This window comes from Pongo abelii, chromosome 5, assembly GCF_028885655.2.
Source record: "Pongo abelii isolate AG06213 chromosome 5, NHGRI_mPonAbe1-v2.0_pri, whole genome shotgun sequence".
Taxonomy (NCBI): Eukaryota; Metazoa; Chordata; class Mammalia; order Primates; family Hominidae; genus Pongo; species Pongo abelii.
Window position 1 is genome coordinate 159,272,192 of NC_071990.2, and position 23,264 is coordinate 159,295,455.

General features: G+C 46.1%; 1 protein-coding gene across 4 annotated transcripts in view; it reads left to right on the top strand.

Annotated features, from left to right (window-relative positions):
• The window catches only part of ZDHHC14 (zinc finger DHHC-type palmitoyltransferase 14), a 299,328-nt gene that overhangs the window by 191,705 nt on the left and 84,359 nt on the right, over nt 1-23,264 (top strand). For 3 of the 4 annotated variants that reach the window (XM_054558371.2, XM_002817514.5, XM_002817515.5), the window contains exon 3: nt 22,111-22,269. The exons of the other annotated variant lie outside the window; for it this stretch is intronic. In XM_054558371.2, the coding sequence (XP_054414346.1) occupies nt 22,111-22,269 (159 nt within the window). The remainder of the gene's footprint in view (nt 1-22,110; nt 22,270-23,264) is intronic. 4 annotated transcript variants of the gene reach the window in all.

Here is a 23,264-nt window from a genome sequence, read left to right on the forward strand (position 1 = left end):
CGATAGCTGTGAACATCATAGCATCTGACAGTTCAAGGTCTTTGCATGAATTACAATGTCCCTGAATTGCAGGAACTGAGATTGTCATAGTTTAAAAATGGAGAAGCTGAAGCCTGTTTTCTCCACCAGATCAAAAAACCATACTCTTTACTGAGGCCATTCTATGTTTCCATTTTCTGGAACTTATATTTTCAAAACAATTTGTAGGAATATTTGTGTTTCTATTCATGGAATCATTTTTGAACATTGATGTTTGCCACTCCATAGTCACGTTAAAGTTCACGCAAATAGCCATTTCAACTTAATGAGAGCATGCCTATGTGCACGAGAGTGCTCCTTGAATGAAACATACTTTATTAGGGTCTTTCTCACCTAAAATCGGCATACACTCTAGACCACAGCTATTGTCTGTCATGATGTTTTTCAAACTGTGCCTCCTGGAGCCCGGGCAAGGGACAGACATGTTGGGTGTCCCCATAAACCAGAGCTGCTTCACTCTCATCTGTTTCGTATACTGAGTTTCTTTGTAAAAGTTTCTTTAAACGGAAACTCACGCTGCTATAAATAACAACAAAAACAAACAGCTTAAACACCTGGCCTGGCTGTTTTACTGGGCAGACCTTCCGTAATTAACTAGACAATATCAGCTCTTTGGGTGACGGGAGCATCTTTGTAAATGGCTTGCATCTTTCTCTTTTGTCTGTGTTTTTAGCCAGCTGCTTAGATTCCCCAGCTAATGGTACTGAAACGCAGCCTTGGGGTTCAGCTGTTACTTGTATGGTGTTTGCCATGGCCCAAACCTGTCTCTGTCAGCTGTACACAGGGAGCTGTTATAAAAAATATATATTCTTGGCCCCTCCTGCAGATAAGAATCTTCAGGAATGAGGAATCTGCATTTTTTTTTTTTTTTTTTTTGAGCTTGCTAGATAACTAAACCTTTCATGCATGGTGCTTGGGGAGGGGACTTCACCAAGCTTAGCTAACTAGTTGGCTGACTTGCTGTTAATTTTGTCCTGCCTGCTAAGTGTGTACACCTATAGCAAGGCTCCTCAGATTTTCATGTGCACCCAAATCCAAATTCAGGGTGTGGGGATATGTGGGGAATCTTTGAAAATGCAGATTCTGGCTCAGCAGGGTCGGGGCTGGGAGGAGACGCTGAGATGATTCATTTCTAACAAGCTTCCTGGTGATGCCAATACTGCCAGTCCATGGCCCACACTTTGAGTAGCAAGACCCTAGGGCAGGGCCTCTCAGCCTCAGCACTCTTGATATTTAGGGCTGGAACATTCTTTGTTGGGAGGGGCTGTCCTGCGCATTGTAGGACATTTAGCAGCATCCCTGGCCATCACCCACTAGATGCCACTTGTGACATTCCCTCCCACTCGTGACAACTACAAACATCTCTAGACGTTTTCAAATTTCCCCTGGGAGGCAAATCGCCCTGGTTGAGAACCACTGCCCTAGATGATCCTGATCATCAGCCAAGTTTAAGATCTGCCATTAAGTATGATTGGTCTGCACACTTAAATTATTAAAAAATAGAGATTCTGGGTTTATCTGGCCTCCCTAGAGTACAAGCCACAATAGGAAAGAGGACTAACCTTTTTTTTAATTTTATTATTATTATACTCTAAGTTTTAGGGTACATGTGCACAACGTGCAGGTTTGTTACATATGTATACATGTGCCATGTTGGTGTGCTGCACCCATTAACTCGTCATTTAGCATTAAGTATATCTCCTAATGCTATATCCCTCCCCCTCCCCCCACCCCACAACAGTCCCTGTGTGTGATGTTCCCCTTCATGGACAGAGGACTTACCGTGATTACCACTGTATCTACAGCACCTAGAGGACTGTTGGGCATACAGTAGGTGCCTAATAAATATTTGAATGAATGCATAAAAGAAACTAGCACTGCATAGCACATGAAACTCATTCTTCGAGGCCACCTGTTTCTGTTCTCTATTAAGTAGACAGGAAAAGGTTGCTTTGCCCTATTTTCTACTAATACTTCTATTGGGCTTTTTCCCCCCGTCAATTACTTGTTAAGGCCCTAAGTAGTCAGGTTCTCATGGGGCTAGAGGGCCTATTTAAAGTTCTTATCCTACAAATGCCTGCTTCTTGACAAAGTTCTCTCCTCAAGAGATCATCCCACATGCCCTTTGATGAGCAAGTCTGGGAAAAGCCCAAATCCTTTGTGTTTTCTAACGAAATTACCCCCTACAACTCAAAACCAGCTTCCTGTTCCGAGAAAGGCAAGGATTGTCTGCAGTTGCCATCCCCCTTTCTTTGTCTGTCATGGCCCCATTCCCCTTTCATCTTTCCCACCACTTACACCCTCTTGCCAGCTGTTGAGGAGCTCTGGGGACTCCTCTGCAAGTCAGAGCGTGGTCAGGGCTCTCCAACCCTGTGCACTGGGTGCACCCTGTGCTCCTTCCCAGAGATGGAAAGCACCCACGCCGGTTCCATCTCATTCCATAGGACCAGTGTGTACCTGGTGGCAGGCCTTTCATGTCCTGCTCACCTCACGAGGGCAAGCCCACCAGAATGGTTTGAGCCCAAATGGAAAAAAAATTGCCCAGCCTCCCAGCCCTGCATGCCTCCAGCAAGGGCAGAGAAACTAATCATCTCTATGCGGGACATGCCCCAGGGCCCCTTCTAGATCCCCATCCCTGTCATGTGGGGTAGGCCCCCTGCTGCCCACCCTGGCTCCCTCCTACGCCCTTCATGAAGGATCCCTCTCCAAGCCCATGCAGCCTTAAATTATTCCAGCTTTGGTCTCTCACAGTGCTTAGCCCCATGCCCTTCCCATCTTTGTGCACGTGGTCCAAGCATTCTGGGCATGATGGGTTAATTCCTCCTGCCAGCTGTGTGTCCTGGCTGAGCTTTGTTTCCAGTACTCTCCGTCCAGCCCAGAGGGAGTGCAGCTCAGCCGTGGTGCTCTACTCCCAAGGAAGCCCCAGGATGTCCCTGCCAGGGTCCACCCTCCCACATCAGCATTCCCTGTGCCAGTGGGCCTTGGTGGGGAGATGCACGGATGCTCTGGGGTCTGTGCTCAAGCATGCTGGGGAACGCTACTCTGTGAGAAACCTCGGGATGGGGGGGTTCTTTGCTCTTAGGCTCCTAATGCCTTGGCTGGCTAATGCTCACATCAGCTTCCTAGAGGGAACACCAGAATTCGGGTTTTCCCAAATGTGTTTGGCATGGACTAAATGACTCAACAACACCACACTCTACACCTCTCTGTTGTTGCTTGCATTTAAACATAGGAGATGCCAGGTGTGGTGGCTCATGCCTGTAATCCCAGCACTTTGGGAAGCCGAGGCAGGTGGATCACTTGAGGTCAGGAGTTTGAGACGAGCCTGGCCAAGATAGCAAAATTCCATCTCTACTAAAAATACAAAAATTAGCTGGGCATGGTGGTGAATGCCTGTAATCCCAGCTACTCCAGAGGCTGACCCAGGAGAATCACTTGAACCCGGGAGGTGGAGGTTTCAGTCAGCCGAGATGGCACCACTGCACCCCAGGCTGGGTGACAGAGTGAGACTCTGTCTCAAATAAATAAATAAAATTAAATAGACATTGGAGCACCCGTGTCATTGCTGAATACTTACCTCCAGCCTAGGCCCTTCCTCTGAGGTCCAATTCTTCATGTGCCCCTCCCAGATGGTAGTTGCTCATGGTCAGTACCACACCCATCACCTCCTCCCACTCCCCTCGCCCAGCACCACAGAAACCCCCCTGGACTGCCCCGGGCTCCCTGCCTGAGCCAGAATCCAAGACTCACCCTGGTCACCTGCCTGGCTCTCATTCACTACGTCTATTCATCATTGGTTTCCCCATTTTAAAGTTTCTGGAATGTATCTGCTTCTCTCCATCACCGTGGCCACCATCCTATTTCAAGCTAACGTCGTCTCAAGCTTGTATTCCAAATCCCTCCTAACTGGGCATAGATCCATTCTTTCTTCCCTAGCTGATTTGTCTTTGATACTGCAATCGATGTGATATGACTTAATTGCCTACCTGATCACTTTACCACACAATACAGAACCCTTCTTGGCCTCTATTATTCAGTGCTTTCTAGAGAAATATCTGGAGAAACAGAATATATGTATGGGGGGGCAGGGAAGAGGCAGGTTTATTTTAGGAATCGGCTTGTTCTGATTATGGGGTTGGCAAGTCTGGAATCTGCAGGGCAGGCCAGCAGGCTGGAAAGTCAGGTGAGTTGGTGTTGCCACCTTGAGCCTGAATCCTGCAGGGCAGCAGGCTGGAAGCAGGCGGGGTTTCTACCGTGCAGTCTTGAGAATTTCTTCTACCTTGGGGGAGCTCAGTATTTGCTCTGAAGATCAGCACCTGATTGGAGGAGGCCCACCCTCATTAGGGAGAGTAATCTGCTTTACATCAAAGTCTGCTGATTTAAATGTTAATCTCATCTAAAAAATATCTTCATGGCAACATTTAGACTGGTGGTTGACCGAACAACTGGCACATGTCTGAGCCAAGTTGACGCATAAAATTAACAGTCACAGCTTCCTTTTGCACTCAGAATGAAGGCCAACATCCCAGATGTGGCTAAAAGGCTCTGTGTGGCCTAGCCCCTGCCTTCCTCCTCTCTCAGATCTCCCGCTCACACTGTGCTCTGGTCACACAGGCTTCCCTCCATGTCCTCAATGTAACATCTCCCTCCTGTCCTGGGACCAGGACACAAGCTGCCGCCTGTGCCCGAAGTGCCTGGCTCCCTGCTCCCAGCGAGCGTGCACACCCCCACACACACTGTCTAGGGAAACCCTGCTCTATCAGCCTCCAGATCCTGGCTCAAATGCCGCTGCTTCTGGGAAGAGTTCCTGCCCCAGGTGGACTGTCCTGCTCTCTAACTAAAACATACACAGTGTGCAACAATGCATTTCATTGTGTGATTATTTAATTAATATATGCCCTCCACCAGACTGTAAATTCCTTGAAGGCAAGTACCAGCTCCCTTTTGCCCACCAGAGAACCCTCAACACTCAAAGCTGTTGAGCGAATGATTAGGAAAAGGCAAACTGGGCTGGAACGCCATGTTTATTTCATTCCTTGCAGGACTCACTACTCGGCTGCCTGCGGCCCGCCCTGGCCCTGGCCTCCCCGACCCCTCCATGTTCCTTGCTCTCTTGCTTCTGACTCGGCAGGCCTTCTTTGCTCCTCCTGTGATGGGTAGGGGACTAAGCAGAGGAGATGCTCCAGGCGCTGCCTGCATGTGGCTCGGGTTTGAAACTGCCCAAATGAGCCCTTCCTCAGGCATCCATTTCCGTCCTTGAAGAAAAATGTTTAAGACAAACGGACATACTAAGGATTTTAACTGGAAGAGGAGGACTGGGGGCCCTGCTTTTTCTTGAGTCTTCCTGTGCATATCTATATATAAGAATTCATAAAGAAAAAGCTGCTGCCATGCAATATATTACTAAGAAAATTTCACATTTTAATTCTGCAGTGGAAACCGAACCAATGTATATAGACAGACCAGAATTTGCTCTACTTTTTTCCCAAACAGTTAAAATAAAAGGAGTTGACTTGTCTAACATTTAATCATTGTTAATATTTTCCTGTGGGCTTGGAAGTTTGCAGACTGTAAGCCCAGAGATTATATTCAATGGCTCTTAAAGTAACCATCTTCTTTCATGATAGGTCGGCCATTCCAAGGTTGGGTAGTTTATGTCCTAAATGTTGCAGAGCACGACTAAAATGAGCATTATGAAAATTTAAGATTTGTTAGATCCACCAGCTGTGTGTTGGTAGCATCCAACAGCTGTACTCCAGCAAACTCAATAGATATAGTCACAGAGACTTGAGTCTAAAGCAAAGCACATTTGCCCTGTGACTTACATCCTAATGCAGAGAGATGCTTTATCTTCATTCTGACTGACTCCTCTTAGTAGAGCTTCCTACCACTCTGGCAGGCATTCTGTCAGCTGGTTAATGGTCTATGAAACTGAAATCCACCAGGCAATGTCACTGTTCCGAATCCTTTGGTAAGGGAAGAATTTTTTTTTAACTTTTATTTTGGGTTCAGGGGTACATGTGCAGGTTTCTTATATAGGTAAACTGTGTGTCATGGAGGTTTAGTGTACAGATTATTTCATCACCCAGGTACTACCCCACAGGTATTTTTTATGATCCTCTTCCTTCTCCCACCCTCCACCCTCAAGTAGTCCCCAGTGTGTGGTGTTCCCCTCTTTGTGTCCATGTGTTCTCATCATTTAGCTCCCACTTGTAAGTGAAAACATGTAGTGCTTGGCCTTCTGTTCCTGCATTAGATTGCTTAGGGTAATGACCTCCAGCTCCATCCATGTTGCCACAGAGAACATGATTTCATTCTTTTTTATGGCCGCATAGTATTCCACGGTGTATGTGTACCACATTTTCTTTATCCAGTCTACCACTGATGAACATTGAGGTCAATTCCATGCCTTTATTATTGTGAATAGTGCTGCAGTGAACATACATGTGCATGTGTCCTTATGGTAGAATGATTTATATTTCTTTGGGTATATATCCAAAAATGGGATTGCTGGGCTGAATGATAATTCTATTTTAAGTTCTTTGAGGAATCACCACACTGCTTTCCACAATGGCTGAACTAATTTACACTCCCACCAACAGTGTATAAGCAGTCCCTTCATTCCCTTTTCTTGGCAACCTCTCCAGCATCTGTTTCTTTGTTTGTTTGTTTTGTTTTTGAGACAGAGTTTTGCTCTTGTTGCCTAGGCTGGAGCTCAATGGCATGATCTCTGCTCACTGCAACCTCTGCCTCCCAGGTTCAAGTGATTCTCATGCTTCAGCCTCCCAAGTAGCTGGGATTACAGGCACCTGGCACCACACTTGGCTAATTTTTGTATTTTTAGTAGAGATGGGGTTTTACCACATTGGCCAGGCTGGTCTCAAACTCCTGAACCTCAGGTGATCCGCCTGCCTTGGCCTCCCAAAATGCTGTGATTACAGACGTGAGCCACGGCAGCCAGCCTGCATCTGTTATTTTTTTACTTTTTAATTATAGCCATTCTGCTGGTGTGAGATGGTATCTCATTGTGGTTTTCATTTGCATTTCTCTAATGATTAATACTGTTGAGCATTTTTTATATGCTTCTTAACCACATGTATATCTTCTTTTAAAAAGTGTCTGTTCATGTCCTTTGCCCACTTTTTAATGGGGTTGTTTTTTTCTTGTAAATACATTTAAGCTCCTTACAGATTATGGATATTAGACGTTTGTCAGATGCCTAGTTTGCAAATATTTTCTCCAATTCTGTAGGTGGTCTGTTTAGTCTGTTGATAGTTTCTTTGCAGTGCAACAACTCTTAGTTTAATTAGGTCTCATTTGTCAATTTTTGTTTTTGTCGCAATTGCTATTGGTGTCTTCATCATAAATCTTTGCCAGGTCCTATGTCCAGAATGGCATTTCCTAAGTTATCTCCCAGAGTTTTTATAGTTTTAGGTTTTACATTTAAGTCTTTAATCCATCTTAAGTTGATTTCATATTTGGTGTAAGGAAGGGGCCCAGTTTCAATCTTCTGTCTATGACTAGCCAGTTAGCCCAGCACCATTTATTGAATAAGGAATCCTTTCCCCCATTGTTTTTGTCAGATTTGTCAATGATCAGATGGTTGTAGGTGTGTACCATTATTTCTGAGATCTCTATTCTGTTCCATTGGTCTATGTGTGATATGGTTAGGTTTTGTGGCCCCACTCAAATCTCATCTTGAATTGTAATCCCCATAATCCCCATGTGTCAAGGGCAGGACCAGGTGGAGGTGATTGAATCATGGGGGCAGTTTCCCCTATGCTGTTCTGGTGATAGTGAGTGAGTCTCACGAGATCTGATAGTTTTATAAGTGGCTGGCATTTCCCCTGCTTGCACTCACTCTGTCCTGCCGCCCTGTGAAGAAGTTGGCTGCTTCTCTTTGCCTTCCACCATGATTGTAAATTTCCTGAGGCTTTTCCAGTCATGTGGAACTGTGAGTCAATTAAACCTCTTTCCTTTATAAATTACCTAGTCTTGGTTATTTCTTCCTAGCAGTGTGAGAATGGACTAATACAATGTGTCTGTTTTTATATCAGTACCATGCTGTTTTGGATACAATAGCCTTGTAGTATAGTTTGAAGTCAGGTAATGTGATGCTTCCAGCTTTGTTCTTTTTGCTTAGGATTGCCTTGGCTATTCTGGCTTTTTTTTGGTTCCATATGAATTTTAAAATAGTTTTTTGGAATTTTGTGAAGAATGTCATTGGTACTTTGATAGAAATAGCATTGAATCTGTAAATTGCTTTTGGCAGTATGGCCATTTTAATGAGATTGATTCTTTTTTTTTTTTTTTCTTTTGAGACGGAGTCTCGCTCTGTCGCCCAAGCTGGGGTGCAGTGGCGCGATCTCGGCTCACTGCAAGCTCTGCCTCCCGGGTTCATGCCATTCTCCTGCCTCAGCCTCCTGAGTAGCTAGGACTACAGGTGCCCGCCACCACGCCCAGCTAATTTTTTGTATTTTTAGTAGACAGGGGGTTTCACCATGTTAGCCAGGATGGTCTCGATCTCCTGACCTCGTGATCTGCCCACCTCAGCCTCCCAAAGTGCTGGGATTACAGGCATGAGCCACCATGCCCAGCCGATATTTATTCTTTCTACCCATGAGCATGGAATGTTCTTCCATTTGTATATGTCATCTCTGATTTCTGGCAGTGTTTTGTAAATCTTATCGTGGAAATCTTTCACCTCCCTGGTTAGCTGTATGCCTAGGTTTTTAATTATTTTTGTGGCAACTGTGAATGGGATTGTGTTCCTGATTTGGCTCTTGGTTTGGATGTTGTTGGTGTATAGGAATGCTACTGATTTTCATACATTAATTTTATATCCTGAAACTTTGCTGAAGTTGTTTATCAGATCAAGGAGCTTTTGGGCAGAGACTCTGGGGATTTCCAGATATAGAATTATGTCATCTGCAAACAGGGAGAGTTTGACTTCCTCCTCTCTTCTTATTTGAATGCCTTTTATTTCTTCCTCCTGACTGCTCTGGACAGGACTTCCAGTACTCTGTTGAATAGGAGTGGTAAGAGAGGGCATCCTTGTCTTGTGCCAGCTTTCAAGACAAATGCTTCTAGCTTTTGCCCATTCAGTATGATGTCAGCTGTGGGTTTGTCATAGATGGCTCTTGTTATTTTGAAGTATGTTCCTTCAATGCCGAGTTTATTGAGGGTTTTTAACATGAAGAGATGTTGAATTTTATTCACATCTCTTTTATTTCTGCATCTATTGAGATAATTCTGTGGTTTTTAGGAAATTTTTTAGTTCTGTTTATGTGATTAATCACATATACTGATCTGTGTACGTTGAACCAGCCTTGCATCCCAAGGATAAAGTCTACTTGATCTTGGTGGATTAGCTTTTTGATGTGCTGCTAGATTCGGTTTATTAATATTTTCTTGAGGATTTTTGCTTCTATATTCATTTGGGATATTGGCCTCTGGTTTTCTTTTTTTGTTGCATCTCTGCCTGGTTTTGTATCAGGATGATGCTGGCCTCAGAGTGAGTTGGGGAAGAGTCCCTCCTCCTTTTTTGGGAACGGTTTCAGTAGGAATGGTACCAGCTCTTTATATATCTGGTAGAATTCGGCTGTGAATCCATCTGGTCCTGGGCTTTTCTTGGTTAGTAAGCTTTTTATTACTGCTTCAATTTTGGAACTCATTACTAACCTGTTCAGGGATTCAGTTTCTTCCTGGTTCAGTCTTTGGAGGTTGTATGTGTCCAGGAATTTATCCATTTCTTCTAGATTTTCGAGTTTGTCTGCATAGAGGTGTTCATAGTACTGTCTGGGTTTTTTGTGTTTTTTGTGGTTTTTTTTTTTTGTATTTCTCTGGGGGTAAGTGGTAATGCCCCCTTTGCCATTTCTAATTGTGTTAACTTGGATTTCCCTCCCTTTTTTATTAGTCTAGCTAGCAGTCTATCTTATTAATTTTTTCAAAGAACCAACTCCTGGATTTGTTGATGTTTTATATATTTTTTGTTTGTTTCTTAATTCCCTTCAGTTCAGCACTGATTTTGGTTATTTCTGTCTTCTAGTAGCTTTAGGATTGGTTTTCCCTTGCTTCTCTAATTCCTCTAGTTATGATGTTAGGTTGTTAATTTGAGATCCTTCTTACTTTTTCGTGTGGCCATTTAGTGCTATAAACTTCCATCTGAACACTACCTTAGCTGTGTCCCAGAGATTCTGGTATGTCGTATCTTTGTTCTCATTAGTTTCAAAGAACTTCTTGATTTCTGCCTTGATTTCATTATTTACCCCAAAGTCATTCAGGAACAGGTTGTTTAATTTTCAATGTAATTGTATGGTTTTGAGCAATTTTTTTAGTATTGATTTTTTATTTTTCTTGTGCTATGGCTTGAAAGTGTAGTTGGTATGATTTTTTTTTTAATTTGCTGAGGATTGTTTTATGTCTGATTGTGTGGTCAATTTAAGAGTATGTGCTATGTGGCAATCAGAAGAATGTATATTCTCTTGTTTTGGGGTAGAGAGTTCTGTAGATGTTTGTGCTAGGTCCATTTGGTCCAGTATTGAATTCAGGTCCTGAATATCTTTGTTAATTTTCTGCCTCAATGATCTAATACTGTCAGTGGGGTGTTGAGATCTCTCACTATTATTGTGTGGGAGTCTAAGTCTCTTTGTAGGTCTCTAACAGCTTGCTTTATAAATCTAGGTTCTCCTGTGTTAGGTGCATATATATTTAGGATAGTTAGGTCTTCTTATTGAATTGAATGCTTTGCCATTACATAATGCCCTTCTTTGTCTTTTTTGATCTCTGTTGGTTTAAAGTCTGTTTTGTCTGAAATTAGGATAGCAGCCCCTGCTTTTATTCTGTTTTCCATTTGCTTGGTAGATTTTTCTCCATCCCTTAATTTGAGCCTATGGGTGTCACTGCATGTGAGATGGGTCCCTTGAAGACAGCATACCATTGGGTCATTGGGTCTTGCTTCTTTATCCAGGTTGCCACTCTGTGCCTTTTTTTTTTTTTAAACAGGATCTTGCACTGTCACCCAGGCTGGAGTGCAGTGGCACAATCTCAGTTCAGTGCAATCTCTGGCTCCCAGGTTCAAGTGATTCACCCACCTCAGCCTCCTGAGTAGCTGGAACTACAGGCACACACCACCATGCCTGGCTAATTTTTTGTATTTTTAGTAGATTTGGGCTTTCTCCATGTTGGCCAGGCTGGTCTCAAACTCCTGGCCTCAAGTGATCTGCCCACCTGGGCCTCCCAAAGTGCTGGGATTACAGGTGTGAGCCACCATGCCCAGCCCACCCTGTGCCTTTTAATTGGGGCATTTCCTATTTACATTCAAAGTTAGTATTGATATGTGCAGATTTGATCTTGTCATCATATTGTTAGCTGGTTATTATGCAGGCTTGTTTGTGTGGTTGCTTTATAGAGTCACCGGTCTGTGTACTTAAGTGTGTTTTTGTAGTGGCTGGTAATGGTCCTTCCTTTCCATATTTAGTGCTCTTTTCAGGACCTCTTTTAAGGTAGGTCTGGTGGCAAGGAATTCCTCAACATTTGCTTTGAAAAAGATCTTATTTATCCCTCATTTATGAAGCTTAGTTTGGCTGGATATGAAATTCTTGGTTGAAAATTGTTTCCTTTAAGAATGCTGAATATAGCCCGATCTCTTCTGGCTTTTAGGGTTTCTGCTGAAAGATCTGCTGTTAGCCTGATAGGGCTCCCTTTGTAAGTGAACTGCCTCTTCTCTCTACATTTCTTTAACATTGTTTCTCTCATTTTCATCTTGGAGAATCTGATGATTATGTGTCTTGGGGATATTCTTCTTGTGTATTATTTTGCAGGAGTTCTCTTCCTTTCCTGAATTTGAATGTCAGCCTCTCTAGCAAGGTTGGGGAAGTTTTCATGTATAATATCCTGAAATAATTTTCCAAGTTGCTTACTTTTTCCCTGTCTCTTTCAGGAACACCAATGAGTCGTTGATTTGGTCTCTTTACATAAGTCCATATTTCTCAGAGGTTTTATTCATTCTTTTTTCTTTATTTTTGTCTGACTGAGTTATTTCAGAGCCAGTCTTTAAGCTGTGAGATTCCTTCTTCTGCTTGGTATGTTCTGCTGTTAATACTTGTGATTTGATTATGAAATTCTTATAGTACGTTTTTCATCTTTTTCAGATCAGTTTGGTCCTTTTTTATAATGACTGTTTCATCTGTCAGCTTCTGTATCATTTTATTGCAATTCTTAGATCCCTTGGATTGGGTTTCAACTTTCTCCTAAATCTCAATCATCTTTGTTGCTATCCATACTCTGAATTCTATTTCTGTCTTTCAGCCATTTCGGCCCGGTTAAGAACCCTTGCTGGGGAACTAGTGCAGTTGTTTGGAAAGAAGACACTCCGGCTATTTGAGTTGCCAGAGTTCTTAGGCTGGCTCTTTCTCATCTGTGTGGGCTGGTGGTCCTTTAACTGTGGTGTAAGTTGAGTACAGTCAGTAGACTTTTCTGGATGTTTTCAGAGGACCAAGGCCTTTTGCAAGGTCTTTATTTATAGTTAATTATTGTCCTTGGTTTCGTGTGGGGAGTTTATTAGCAAAGGTGTTTTTTTTTGTTTGTTCGTTTGTTTTGTTGTTGTTGTTCTTTTGTTTTGTTTTGTTTTGTTTTTGGTGTTGAAGTTTTGGGCTTTGATACAGTAGATGGCACTTAAGCGTAAGGGCCAGCAGGTAGGCTCTTCCTCAGCCATGCAGCTCCTCGGCATTTCCACACATTTGCAGCTGTGCACCCTCTCAGTGTTCTGAGGTGTAGGCTCCTCTCCCACTTAGGTGCTGGCTGCAGATCTCGGCTTGGCACTCCCAGGATGCCCACTGCAGCTCTGGGGTAAGCTCAGGCTTTATATTCTGTCCTCAGCTTGGAGGCAGCAGAGGAAGGGCCCTTAGCAGTGGTTGTAGCAGAGGGCCTTTCACTTCTGTTGTGGGGCTCCACCCACCAAGAGATGCAGAGCCACGATCAATCATTGCAACTGGCCTGGGATGGGGCAGCTGTGCTGTGGACCTAAGTGGAGGGGACCCTTTCCGGTGATGAGCAGGGTGGGTGGGTGGGTCCCAGGGGAGACAGCCTGGCCTCTTCTCCTTAGGGCAGCTGCAGCTTGCTGGCAGTATGGTTGAAGCACTCAGGGTCTTTGCTCCTTTCCCAGTCCAAGGGCAGCAAGGCAGCACCCTTGCATTGGCAGTGGCCGAGGAGCTCTCGGTTGCCTCTAGGAGCTGCACCTCGGAGAACTGCTGAACTACTGGTCTGGATGGGAGTGAACACTGGGGCAGGGAGGCTGCACTGCTGGCCTGAGCCGGGGACTCTACTTGTTGAAGAGTGGGACATGGGGGCTTACAGGGAAGAGACAGGACTCCTCTCTGCATGGTGGCTGTGGTGTGCTGGAGGTGCCAACACAGTGACTAGGCCCTTTGTCCCTTCCCCAGCCCAAGAGCTATTAGGGCAGTACCACTACAGCTGCAATGGCAGGAAAGAACCTTAATCTACATCTTTTATAATTTGGGATTTTTCCTTTTGCATTGTAAGAAAGCAGAGTCCAGTTACTTTATATGGTAACACATAGACATTTGATCCCTGAATTTGGGGCAGGAATAATCCGATGGGAGACAAATGGATCTATCAGGATGGAAGTGCTCTGCTATTCCTTCAGGAAGAAAAGATGACTTACTTGAAGCCACAGGCAGAAGTTAAACAGCTGATAGAAGGCCTCCGGCAAGCCCAGGAATTCTGTGTGAAACAATTTAGTCAACAGGCAGCTTCCCATCCTTGAGCCCACATGCTGCACAGCCCCAATTTCTTCATCCCCAGCTCCCCTGATTTTTGCCCACAGGCTGATTGCATCTAGGTAACACTAGATGTAGGTGCTGTTATTATTTCTGTCTGCGTGCCAACAACATCCACCAATTGATTGGGGGACTATATGAAGGAAAAGACCATTTTACATACTCTTTCAAAATGCTTGTGTATAAAAATTTCCTTGAAAAATGCTGACTTGGGAGGGGCACGGTGGCTCATGGCTGTAATCCCAGCACTTTGGGAGGCTGAGGCGCGTGGATCACCTAAGGTCAGGAGTTCGAGACTAGCCTGGCCAACATGGCAAAACCCCATCTCTACTAAAAATACAAAAAAATTAGCTGGGTGTGGTGGCGGGAGCTTGTAGTCCCAGCTACTCGGAAGGCTGAGGCAGGAGAATTGCTTGAACCCAGGAGGCAGAGGTTGCAGTGAGCCGAGATCGCGCCATTGCACTCCAGCCTAGGTGACAAGAGCAAAACTCCATCTCAAAAAAATAAATAAATAAATAAATAAATAAACTGACTCATATACACTTGCCTAACTGTTAGAGGTTTTCCCCCAAAAATTCTAGTGTTTGACCCACTAGCTATTGCAAATGCCTGTTATTCCTTTTTCAATTGCTGTATTTAAGCCACAAAGAGCAGCCCAAAGAGGCAGAGGCACGATTGTTAACAACAACCAAAGGAAACCAAAAATACAATAAAAAAAAACCAAAACCAGAAAAACTGAGTAGAGCAGGAACCCTCCCTCTACTTCTCTCTTTGTGCCACATGACACAGGCCACAGGTGTTTGTGATCTCCAGAGAGGAGAGAAAGACTTCATGATTGGCCACTTGCCTCAGGCTAGAACACCGAAGAAAAAGTTTCTTTGTGCTAAGGTTGGTATGTGAAGCCCTGGGTTTCAAGCCCCCTTGTTCCCATCTGCCCTGGATGCAAGCCTGCCTGAAAGCCATGGGCCTAGGCAGCTGTTGGATGCATTGTGTGGAAGAAAGAACAGCTGGGCTCCCTGAGGTACACAGCTGGCCTTCTCAGCCGGCCCTTTTTGGGGGTGCCACCTGGCCATGCGAGGTTGGCTCTGGATCAGCAGCAGCTTGTGGATAAGTTTTGAAAGAGACAGATCCACAGAGCACCTTGGAAAGGTGTCCTCTGCAAGTGAGGGGCTATAGGCACAAGAGTGGCCTGCCTGGTGGACAGCGTTGCAGCACTTGAGGGCCTGCGGCTGTGATTCCCAGGCAGGGTGGAGGTGCAGGAGCATGGCAGTCCTCCATCTTGGGCATCTCCTATGTGCTAGACCCTCCGCTGGACGATGGGGACTTGAAAGTGGATAGGCCATGGTCACTGCCCTGGAGCAGCAGGAAGATCTGGAAACAAATCCTGCTGACATCATCGGTACTGGGTCTTCCCTCTGGCCTGTAAACACCACCAGCAGAGAAGAAGTCTGAGTTCCTGCTGCGTCCCCAGCTCAGAGCCCAGGGCTGGCCCCCAGTAGAAGCACAATACAGATCTAGTGGCTGGATAAATAAACAAGGCAGGCGCAGTGAGAGCCCAAAGGAGGAAACAAGTAACTCTGCTTGCAAAGTGTTTTCACAAGAGAAGCTGGAACTGGCCCTCAAAGGATAGGATTATCTGCGCAGACAGCAGGAGAGGGAATCCCGAGCAGAGAAAATATCACGTGCAAATGCCTGGAAGTAGAAAACAGCATTTCCCGCTCAGGGAAACCCAAGGAGGCCACTGTGTTTTGAGCATAGGCTCCATGGAAGATCGTGCAAGGAGAGAGAAGGTTCACGGATGTGTGCTGCATGGGAGGGCCTGAGTTTCTTGGTGGGACTTGCATTTAGAAAGCTGACTCTTTAAGGGCCAGGAGAACAGATCAGATCAGAATGGGTGGCAAGACGGGCTCGAGACTTGCTGTGCTCATCAGGCAGCCCAGCAGAGCCCTCCCAGCACCCCAGCGGCCCTCCGCAACCCCTGGTGCAGCACTGGCTTATAGTAAATCCTTCATAAATATTGGCTGACTTTTTTCGTGGCATCGCTGGGCCCTGAATCCAAGTCTTCTGATCCTTCCATTTCTTTTACATAAAGAGCTCTCCAAATATTTAGTCAAAGAGTTTTGGGTTTGGGTTTAATTCTTAAGCTTCAGTTTACTATGTCCTTCGAATTGTAGCTTTCAGCATTTCACCTCTTTGTAACAGAGGTTCAATCTTTTAAAAAATGCACTTTGAAACTAAAGATCAATAGAGTTTATCTTCAGGAGTGCCAGCAAATACTCGCTTTATCAAGTCATTGCTACTCGGAACTAGGCTATTTAAATAGTTGTAGTGTTGATACATTTGTCATTCCTGCATTTTAAAATATTCACCTTCACAATTCAGTTTCTAAACTTTTCTGCTGAAATTAACACAAATGTTTGATTGAGTTTGTATTTTTTAAAAAGATATCAGGTCTAGTTTTTCTACCCATGTTTGCAGGAGTAAATAGAGGCAATAGATTTCACAGCTGACAGAAGGGTTATTATTAATCTAGGCCTCAGTGGCACCCAGCTGGCACCATAGGGACCTGACCTTATCTTTGATGGATTCAAAGCCAGTGATTTCTATCCAATGCTCAGGGGAAGCACACAGCCGTGCCATCTCGTTGTTCTCTCCTTATTGCAGAATCAGTTGCAAGGCCTCCCTCTTCTTAAGGCCCCTGCTTTTGGAGCTCAGCGCCTCTCCAGATGCCTGTGACGTTAGTGCCATTTGATGGGGCAGCCACCTGGGGTGCCAGGCAGATGGGGCACCTGCCAAAAGAGGGTATCCTGCTGGGCAGGGCAAGGCCACCCAGAGTCCTTGGACTGGCTCCACAGCTGTTCAGTTATTCTAAGCAGAAGGTTTGGGCCTCAGGAAGAGAGAAGTAGGAGACCTGCATCTTCCTCCTGCCATTGCCCCACCCTGCCCTCTGCACCGCCTGCTCTCCCTCGAACCTGGAACTTTAATTTTCCATGAATAATTCATGGCCAGTAGCATTTCAAAGCACTCTCCTTAACTCTGGGATTGTACTTTCACAAACACCAACCTTAGGCTAAAGGGCCATGGAAGATTTCCAGAGCTCCGACAGCCATTTAAGGAAGACCGAGGCTGGGCACAGTGGCTCATGCCTGTAACCACTTTGGGAGACCAAGGTGGGAGGATCACTAGCTTGAAGCCAGTTGCTTGAGACCAGCCTGAGCAACATAGTGAGACCTTGTCTCTACAAAAAAATTTAAAAATTAGGCTGGGCACCGTGACTCATGCCTGTAATCCCAGCACTTTGGGAGGCCAAGGCAGGCGGGCCACCTGAGGTCAGGAGTTTGAGACCAGCCTGGCCAACATATAGTGAAACCCTGTCTCTACTAAAAAAATACAAAAATTAGCTGGGCGTGGTGGTGCACACCTGTAGTCCCAGCTACTTGGGAAGCTGAGGCAGGAGAATGGCTTGAATCTGGGGAGGCAGAGGTTGCAGTGAGCCAAGATCACACCACTGCACTCCAGCCTGGGTGACAGAGCAAGACTCCATCTCTCAAATAAATAAATAAATAAATAAATAAATAAATAAATAAATAATTTAAAAAATTTAAAAATTAGCCAGGCATGGTGGTGAATACCTGTAGTCCCAGCAGCTTGGGAGGCTGAGGTGGGAGGATCACCTGAGCCTGGGAGGTCAAGGCTGCAGTGAGCTATGATAGCACCACTGCACTCCAGCCAGGGTGACAGAGTGAGATTATTTCTAAAAATTAAAAAATATATATTTTTTAAAGAAGACTGCAGGGAGGGGCATTCCTTTTGGAGCCCCTGAATCATGACATGTGAGTCGTGGGTACTGTCAGTGAGTGACAGCAGCCCTGCTTGAGGGCAGAATGGCACAGCTCTCCAGATACCCTGAGCTGTTCTAAATCACCAAGTGCTCTGCGTGAAAATGCTTGGGTGTGGGTGTGTTCTGTGATGTGGCCCCTCACCTGGCTAAGCTGTGTTTTCTAAGTTTAGCTCTTTATCATGCAAGTGAGTGTATTTGAGTACATAATAAAGAGGCACATAGGAATGTGTGGACTGGGGAGTATTTACTGGCACCCCACAGTGGGGTTCTCAAACCTGAAAGTTTCAATCACTGGGGAATCTTGGTGAAATGCAGATTCCCATTCCATAGTTGGGACAAGCCAAGAATCTGCTTATGTGCTAGGTGGTCAGATGATATGGATGCTGGTGGACCACTCTTGGAGCAGGCCCTCTCATCTTTGGCTGCAGATTCCCATCTGTATTAGTCTATTTTCACATTGCTATAAAGAACTACCTGAGGCTGGGTAATTTATAAAGAAAAGAGGTTTTATTGGCTCATGGTTCCACAGGCTGTACAGGAAGCATGGCTGGGGAGGCCTCAGGAAACTTACAATCATGGAGGAAGGAAAAGAGGAAGGTCTTAAATGGCCAGAGCAGGAGGAAGAGGGTGCAAGGGGAGGTGCTACACACTTTTAAACAACCAGATCTCATGAGAACTCACTGTCAGAAGAACTGCAAGGGAGAAATCCACCCACATGATCCAGTAACCTCCCACCAGGCCCCTCCTCTGACGTTGGGGATTACAATTCAACATGAGATCTGGGCAGGGATACAAAACCAAACCATTTCAACATCCCGGAGGAGTTTTTAGACATCTCAATGCCTGATATGGTTTGGCTGTGTCCCCATCCAAATCTTATCTTGAATTGTGGTTCCCATAATCCCCATGTGTCATGGGAGGGACCCAGTGGGAGGTAATTGAATCATGGGGGTGGTTACCTCCATGCTATTCTCATGATAGTGAGTGAGTTCTCATGAGATATTTGCTTGGCACTTCTCCTTCCTGCCGCCATGTGAAGAAGGATGCGTTTGCTTTCCCTTCTGCCATGATTGTGAGTTTCCTGAGGCCTCTCAGCCCTTCAGAACTGTGAGTCAATTAAACCTCTTTCCTTTATAAATTACCCAGTCTCAGATATGTCCTTATAGTAGCATGAGAATGGACTAATACAGTATATTGGTATTGGATAGTGGGGCACTGCTGTAAAGATACCTGAAAATGTGGAAGCAACTTTGGAAGTGGGTAACAGGGAGAGGTTGGAACAGTTTGGAAGGCTCAGAAGAAGATAGGAAGATGTGGGAAAGTTTGGAACTTCCTAGAGACTTGTTGAATGGCTTTGACCAAAATGCTGATAGTGATGTGGACAATGAAGTCCAGGCTGAGGTGGTCTCAGATGGAGATGAGAAACTTCTTGGAAACAGGAATAAAGGTGACTCTTGTTATGATATAGCAAAGAGACTGGTGGCATTTTGCCCACCCTAGAGATTTGTGGAACTTTGAACTTGAGAGAGATGATTTACGGTACTGGTGGAAGAAATTTCTAAACAGCAAAGCATTTGAGAGGTGACAGAGCATAAAAGTTTGGAAAATTTGTAGCCGGATCATGCAGTAGAAAAGAAAAACCCATTTTCTGGGGAGAAATTCAAGCTGACAGCAGAAATTTGCATAAGAAACAAGGAGCTGAATGTTAATCACCAAGACAATGGGGAAAATGTCTCCAGGGCATGTCAGAGGCCTTCATGGCAGCCCCTCCCATCACAGGCCCAGAGGTCTAGGAGGAAAAAATGGTTTCCTGGGTCAGGTCCAGGGCCCCCCTGCTGTGTGCAGCCTATAGACTCTAACCCAGCCACTCCAGCCATGGCTAAAAGGGGCCAAGGTTCAGCTCAGGCCATGGCTTCAGAGGGTGCAAGCCCCAAGCCTTGGTAGCTTCCACGTGGTGTTGGTCCTGTAGGTACACAGAAGACAATAATTGAGGTTTGGGAATCTCCACCTAGATTTCAGAGGATGTATGGAAATGCCTGGATGTCTAGGCAGAAGTTTTCTGCAGGGGTGGAACCCTCATGGAGTACCTCTGTTAGGGCAGTGCAGAAGGGAAATGTGGGGTCAGAGCCCCCACATAGAGTCCCCACTGGGGCACTGCCTGGTGCAGCTGTGAGAAGAGGGCCACCATCCTCCAGACCCCAGAATGGTAGATCCACTGACAGCTTGCACTGTGTGCCTAGAAAAGCTGAAGACATTCAACACCAGCCATGAAAGCAGTTGGGTGGGGGGTTGTACCCTGCAAAGTCATAGGGTGGAGCTGCCCAAGGCTGTGGAAGCCTACCTCTTGCATCAGCATGACGTGGATGTGAGACATGGAGTCAAAGGAGATTATTTTGGAACTTTAAGCTTTAATGACTGACCTATGAGATTTTGGACTTGCATGGGGCCTGTGGCCCATTTGTTTTGGCCAATGTCTCCCATTTGGAACAGGTGTATTTTACCCAGTGCCTGTACCCCCCTTGTATCTAGGAAATAGCTAACTTGCTTTTGATTTTACAGGCTTATAGACAGAAGGAACTTGCCTTGTCTTTGGACTTGGACTTGGACTTTTCGGTTAATGCTGGAATGAGCTAAGACTTTGGGGGACTGTTGGAAAGGCATGATTTTGTTTTAAAATGTGAGGACATGAGATTTGGGAGGGGCCAGGGGCAGAATGATATGGTTTGGCTGTGTCCCCACCCAAATCTCATCTTGAGTTGTAGTTCCCATAATCTCTACATGTCATGGGAGGGACCCAGTGGGAGGTAATTGAATCATGGAGGCAGTTACCCCCATGCTGTTCTTGTGATAGTGATCTCACGAGATCTGATTCTTTTATAAGAGGCTTTTTCCCCCTTTGCTTGGCACCTCTCCTCCCTGCTGCCATGTGAAGGACATGTTTGCTTCCCTTTCTGTCATGATTATACATTTCCTGAGACCTCCCCAGCCCTACAGAACTGTGAGTCAACTAAACCTCTTTCCTTTATCAATTATCCAGTCTCAGGTATGTCTTTATTGGCAGCATGAGAACAGACTAATACAATGTCCCACACCAATGAAAGAATCTCTGACAGCAGGACCAGGATCTCAGCAGTTCTGCTCAGTGATTATTGCCCAGGATGAGTTGGTGTGGTGTGAGGGGACTGAGTGGGTGATGGGACTGATTCCTACCACTTTGGAAATCAACCAAAAGTATCTTGCAACCATCTCTGATAGTATGTGCTTTAAGAGGGTGAGAATTAAAATGAACAGTTATCTTTAATGTTACCAACTCTGATGCTCCCCAGGACTGATCCAGTCCCTTAGATCTGGCTTGCATCTGTCAGCCACAGAGGCTCAGCTGAAGCCCTCATGGAAGTTCTTCATCTTCTCCATCCACCCTGTGCTCCTGTTCTTGACTGCACAGCCAGCTGCCCTAACTTCTTCTTGGCAAGGCTAATTGGGCTGTGAGGAGTCTAGATGAAATAAAACTGGAAGTTTTATCTTCCCAGAGAGCAGGGGTTCTCAACCCTTGCCCATGTGAGAACAACCCAGGTCATTCTGATTTAATAAATCTGGGACAGGGTTCACACCTTAGGGGAGTTTTAAAAGCTCCCATGTGATCCTAATGTGAAATCAGAGATGACAAGATAAAATGGAAATTTAAAAATTCTACATGTTTGTATTTTCACTGACATTTTTAGAACTGGTTCTAAAAATTAAAGGTGCTATTGAGATGATAAAATGTAGAAATGATTTTCAAAATATACATTTAGTGATTTTTTAAAATGTATTTTTTACAATCTGGATTCTCCCCCTCCTATTCTATACTTGGCATTTTTGAGGTAGCCAGCGGGCAAAGTGAAGGGACCCTGGAGCTGGATTTGGAGTCCAGCATTCCAGGAGAGCGAATTAGGGTGGTGTGTTAATGAAGGCAAGGCTAGCAGTAACAAGTAACACCCTAGCCTTCCCAGGTTTAAGGCAGGAGTCTGGTGCTCATAGACCTGTGCAGGCGTGAAGAGGTCAGGGTGGCCCTCCTCTGTGCAGTCAGGCGACTCCCCAGCTGTGGCTCCCAAGGTGGCCCGGGGCCTCTCCTGCCGCCTACAGGGAGGGGAGTGGGAAGGAGGAAAGGGGCGGAGCTCCACAGGGAGGGCCTGGCTGGGCGGGGCCATGTGTGCTGTGTTCCATTGGCCAGAGCTCAGTCACGTGGTCCCTGCACGTGTGCAACGAAGGAGGCCTGGGTCCCAGTGGAGGGCGAGTCCCAGAGCCCCGGCCTGGGTAAAGCGTGGGCACCGGGGGCCCTGCCAGCCACTGTGCCTGCTGCCCTGGAGCTTACACTCCAGGCGGACGGGTCCCGCCGAGGCCGAGGGAGGCTCTGAAGGGTGTGCGCTCTTTCTCTTCTTTTCTCCACAGATATCGCAAACGGCACCAGTTCAGGGGGGTACCGCCCGCCTCCCAGAACCAAAGAAGTCATCATCAATGGCCAGACCGTGAAACTTAAATACTGTTTCACCTGCAAGATTTTCCGTCCCCCTCGCGCCTCCCATTGCAGCCTTTGTGATAACTGCGTAGGTGAGTAGTGCCTGGGCGGAGCCTGGCGGGAGCCCGAGTCCTCCGGGTGGGCTCTGCGCCTCCCCAACCCCGCGCCACGGAACACTCAGTAATGGTTAATATTTCAGCGCATTTGCATCTTGCCACTGATTGAGTTCACCGGGCCTAGAGTCACCAAATATCTTTTTTATTCTCTTTACACCCTGCACCGCCCTAGGCTGCGCCTCCCCCAGCACAGGCACCAGAATGGTCTCCCAAGGCTGCCAGGTTAGCAGGCACTTGAAATAAAGTCATGTCGCCCCCAGGCCCCTCGATTGCCGCAGGGCTGGCCACACACCTGCGGGAGGCACCCTTGTGCAGTTGTTTGTCCTGACTCCTCAGAGGGGCTGGGGGCGTTCAATCCCCAGTCCTTCTGGGGACAGGAAAAGAGGCAGGGTCCGGGAGACCTCTCCTCCAGGGGCTGGAGTTAGGATCTGTATTCTTCCCGGAGACGACCAAGGCCGCCTCCCCTCTCTGCCTCCCAACTTACGCCAGGACAGGCTAGGGAAACAGGCAGAGGGAACTGAGAGCTCAGAGGTCTGCAGCTGTAAGGCTGGACCCTACCACCGGCCCAGCACGGGCCTTCTACAAGTGACCCGGGCCCAGCCCCTGGGATTATTTGGCAAGCGCCTGTTGTCCCTGCAGACTGAGAGCTGCCTCCCACACCCGCAGACCCTCTTCTCTCTGTGGCTGGAGCTGCCTAGAGATGAGGTTGGCAAGGAGATGGCAGAACACTCAAGTGACAGGAAGGGAAGCAAGGAGAGGACAAAAGCTTTGCCACAGTGGGAAAGACTCATGGCCTGCCTCTAGTGGAAGTGACCAGGGGTATTCCTGGGAGAATAAGCAATGGAAACCCTGTTACCTCATAACTGAAAGGATAGGAGTGCACCTCAGAACAAACCTAGCTTCCCTTAGTAACACAGCATTGATTGCCAACACTGTTCATGAGTCTTAGAATTTGTAGTCTCAATTCTTGT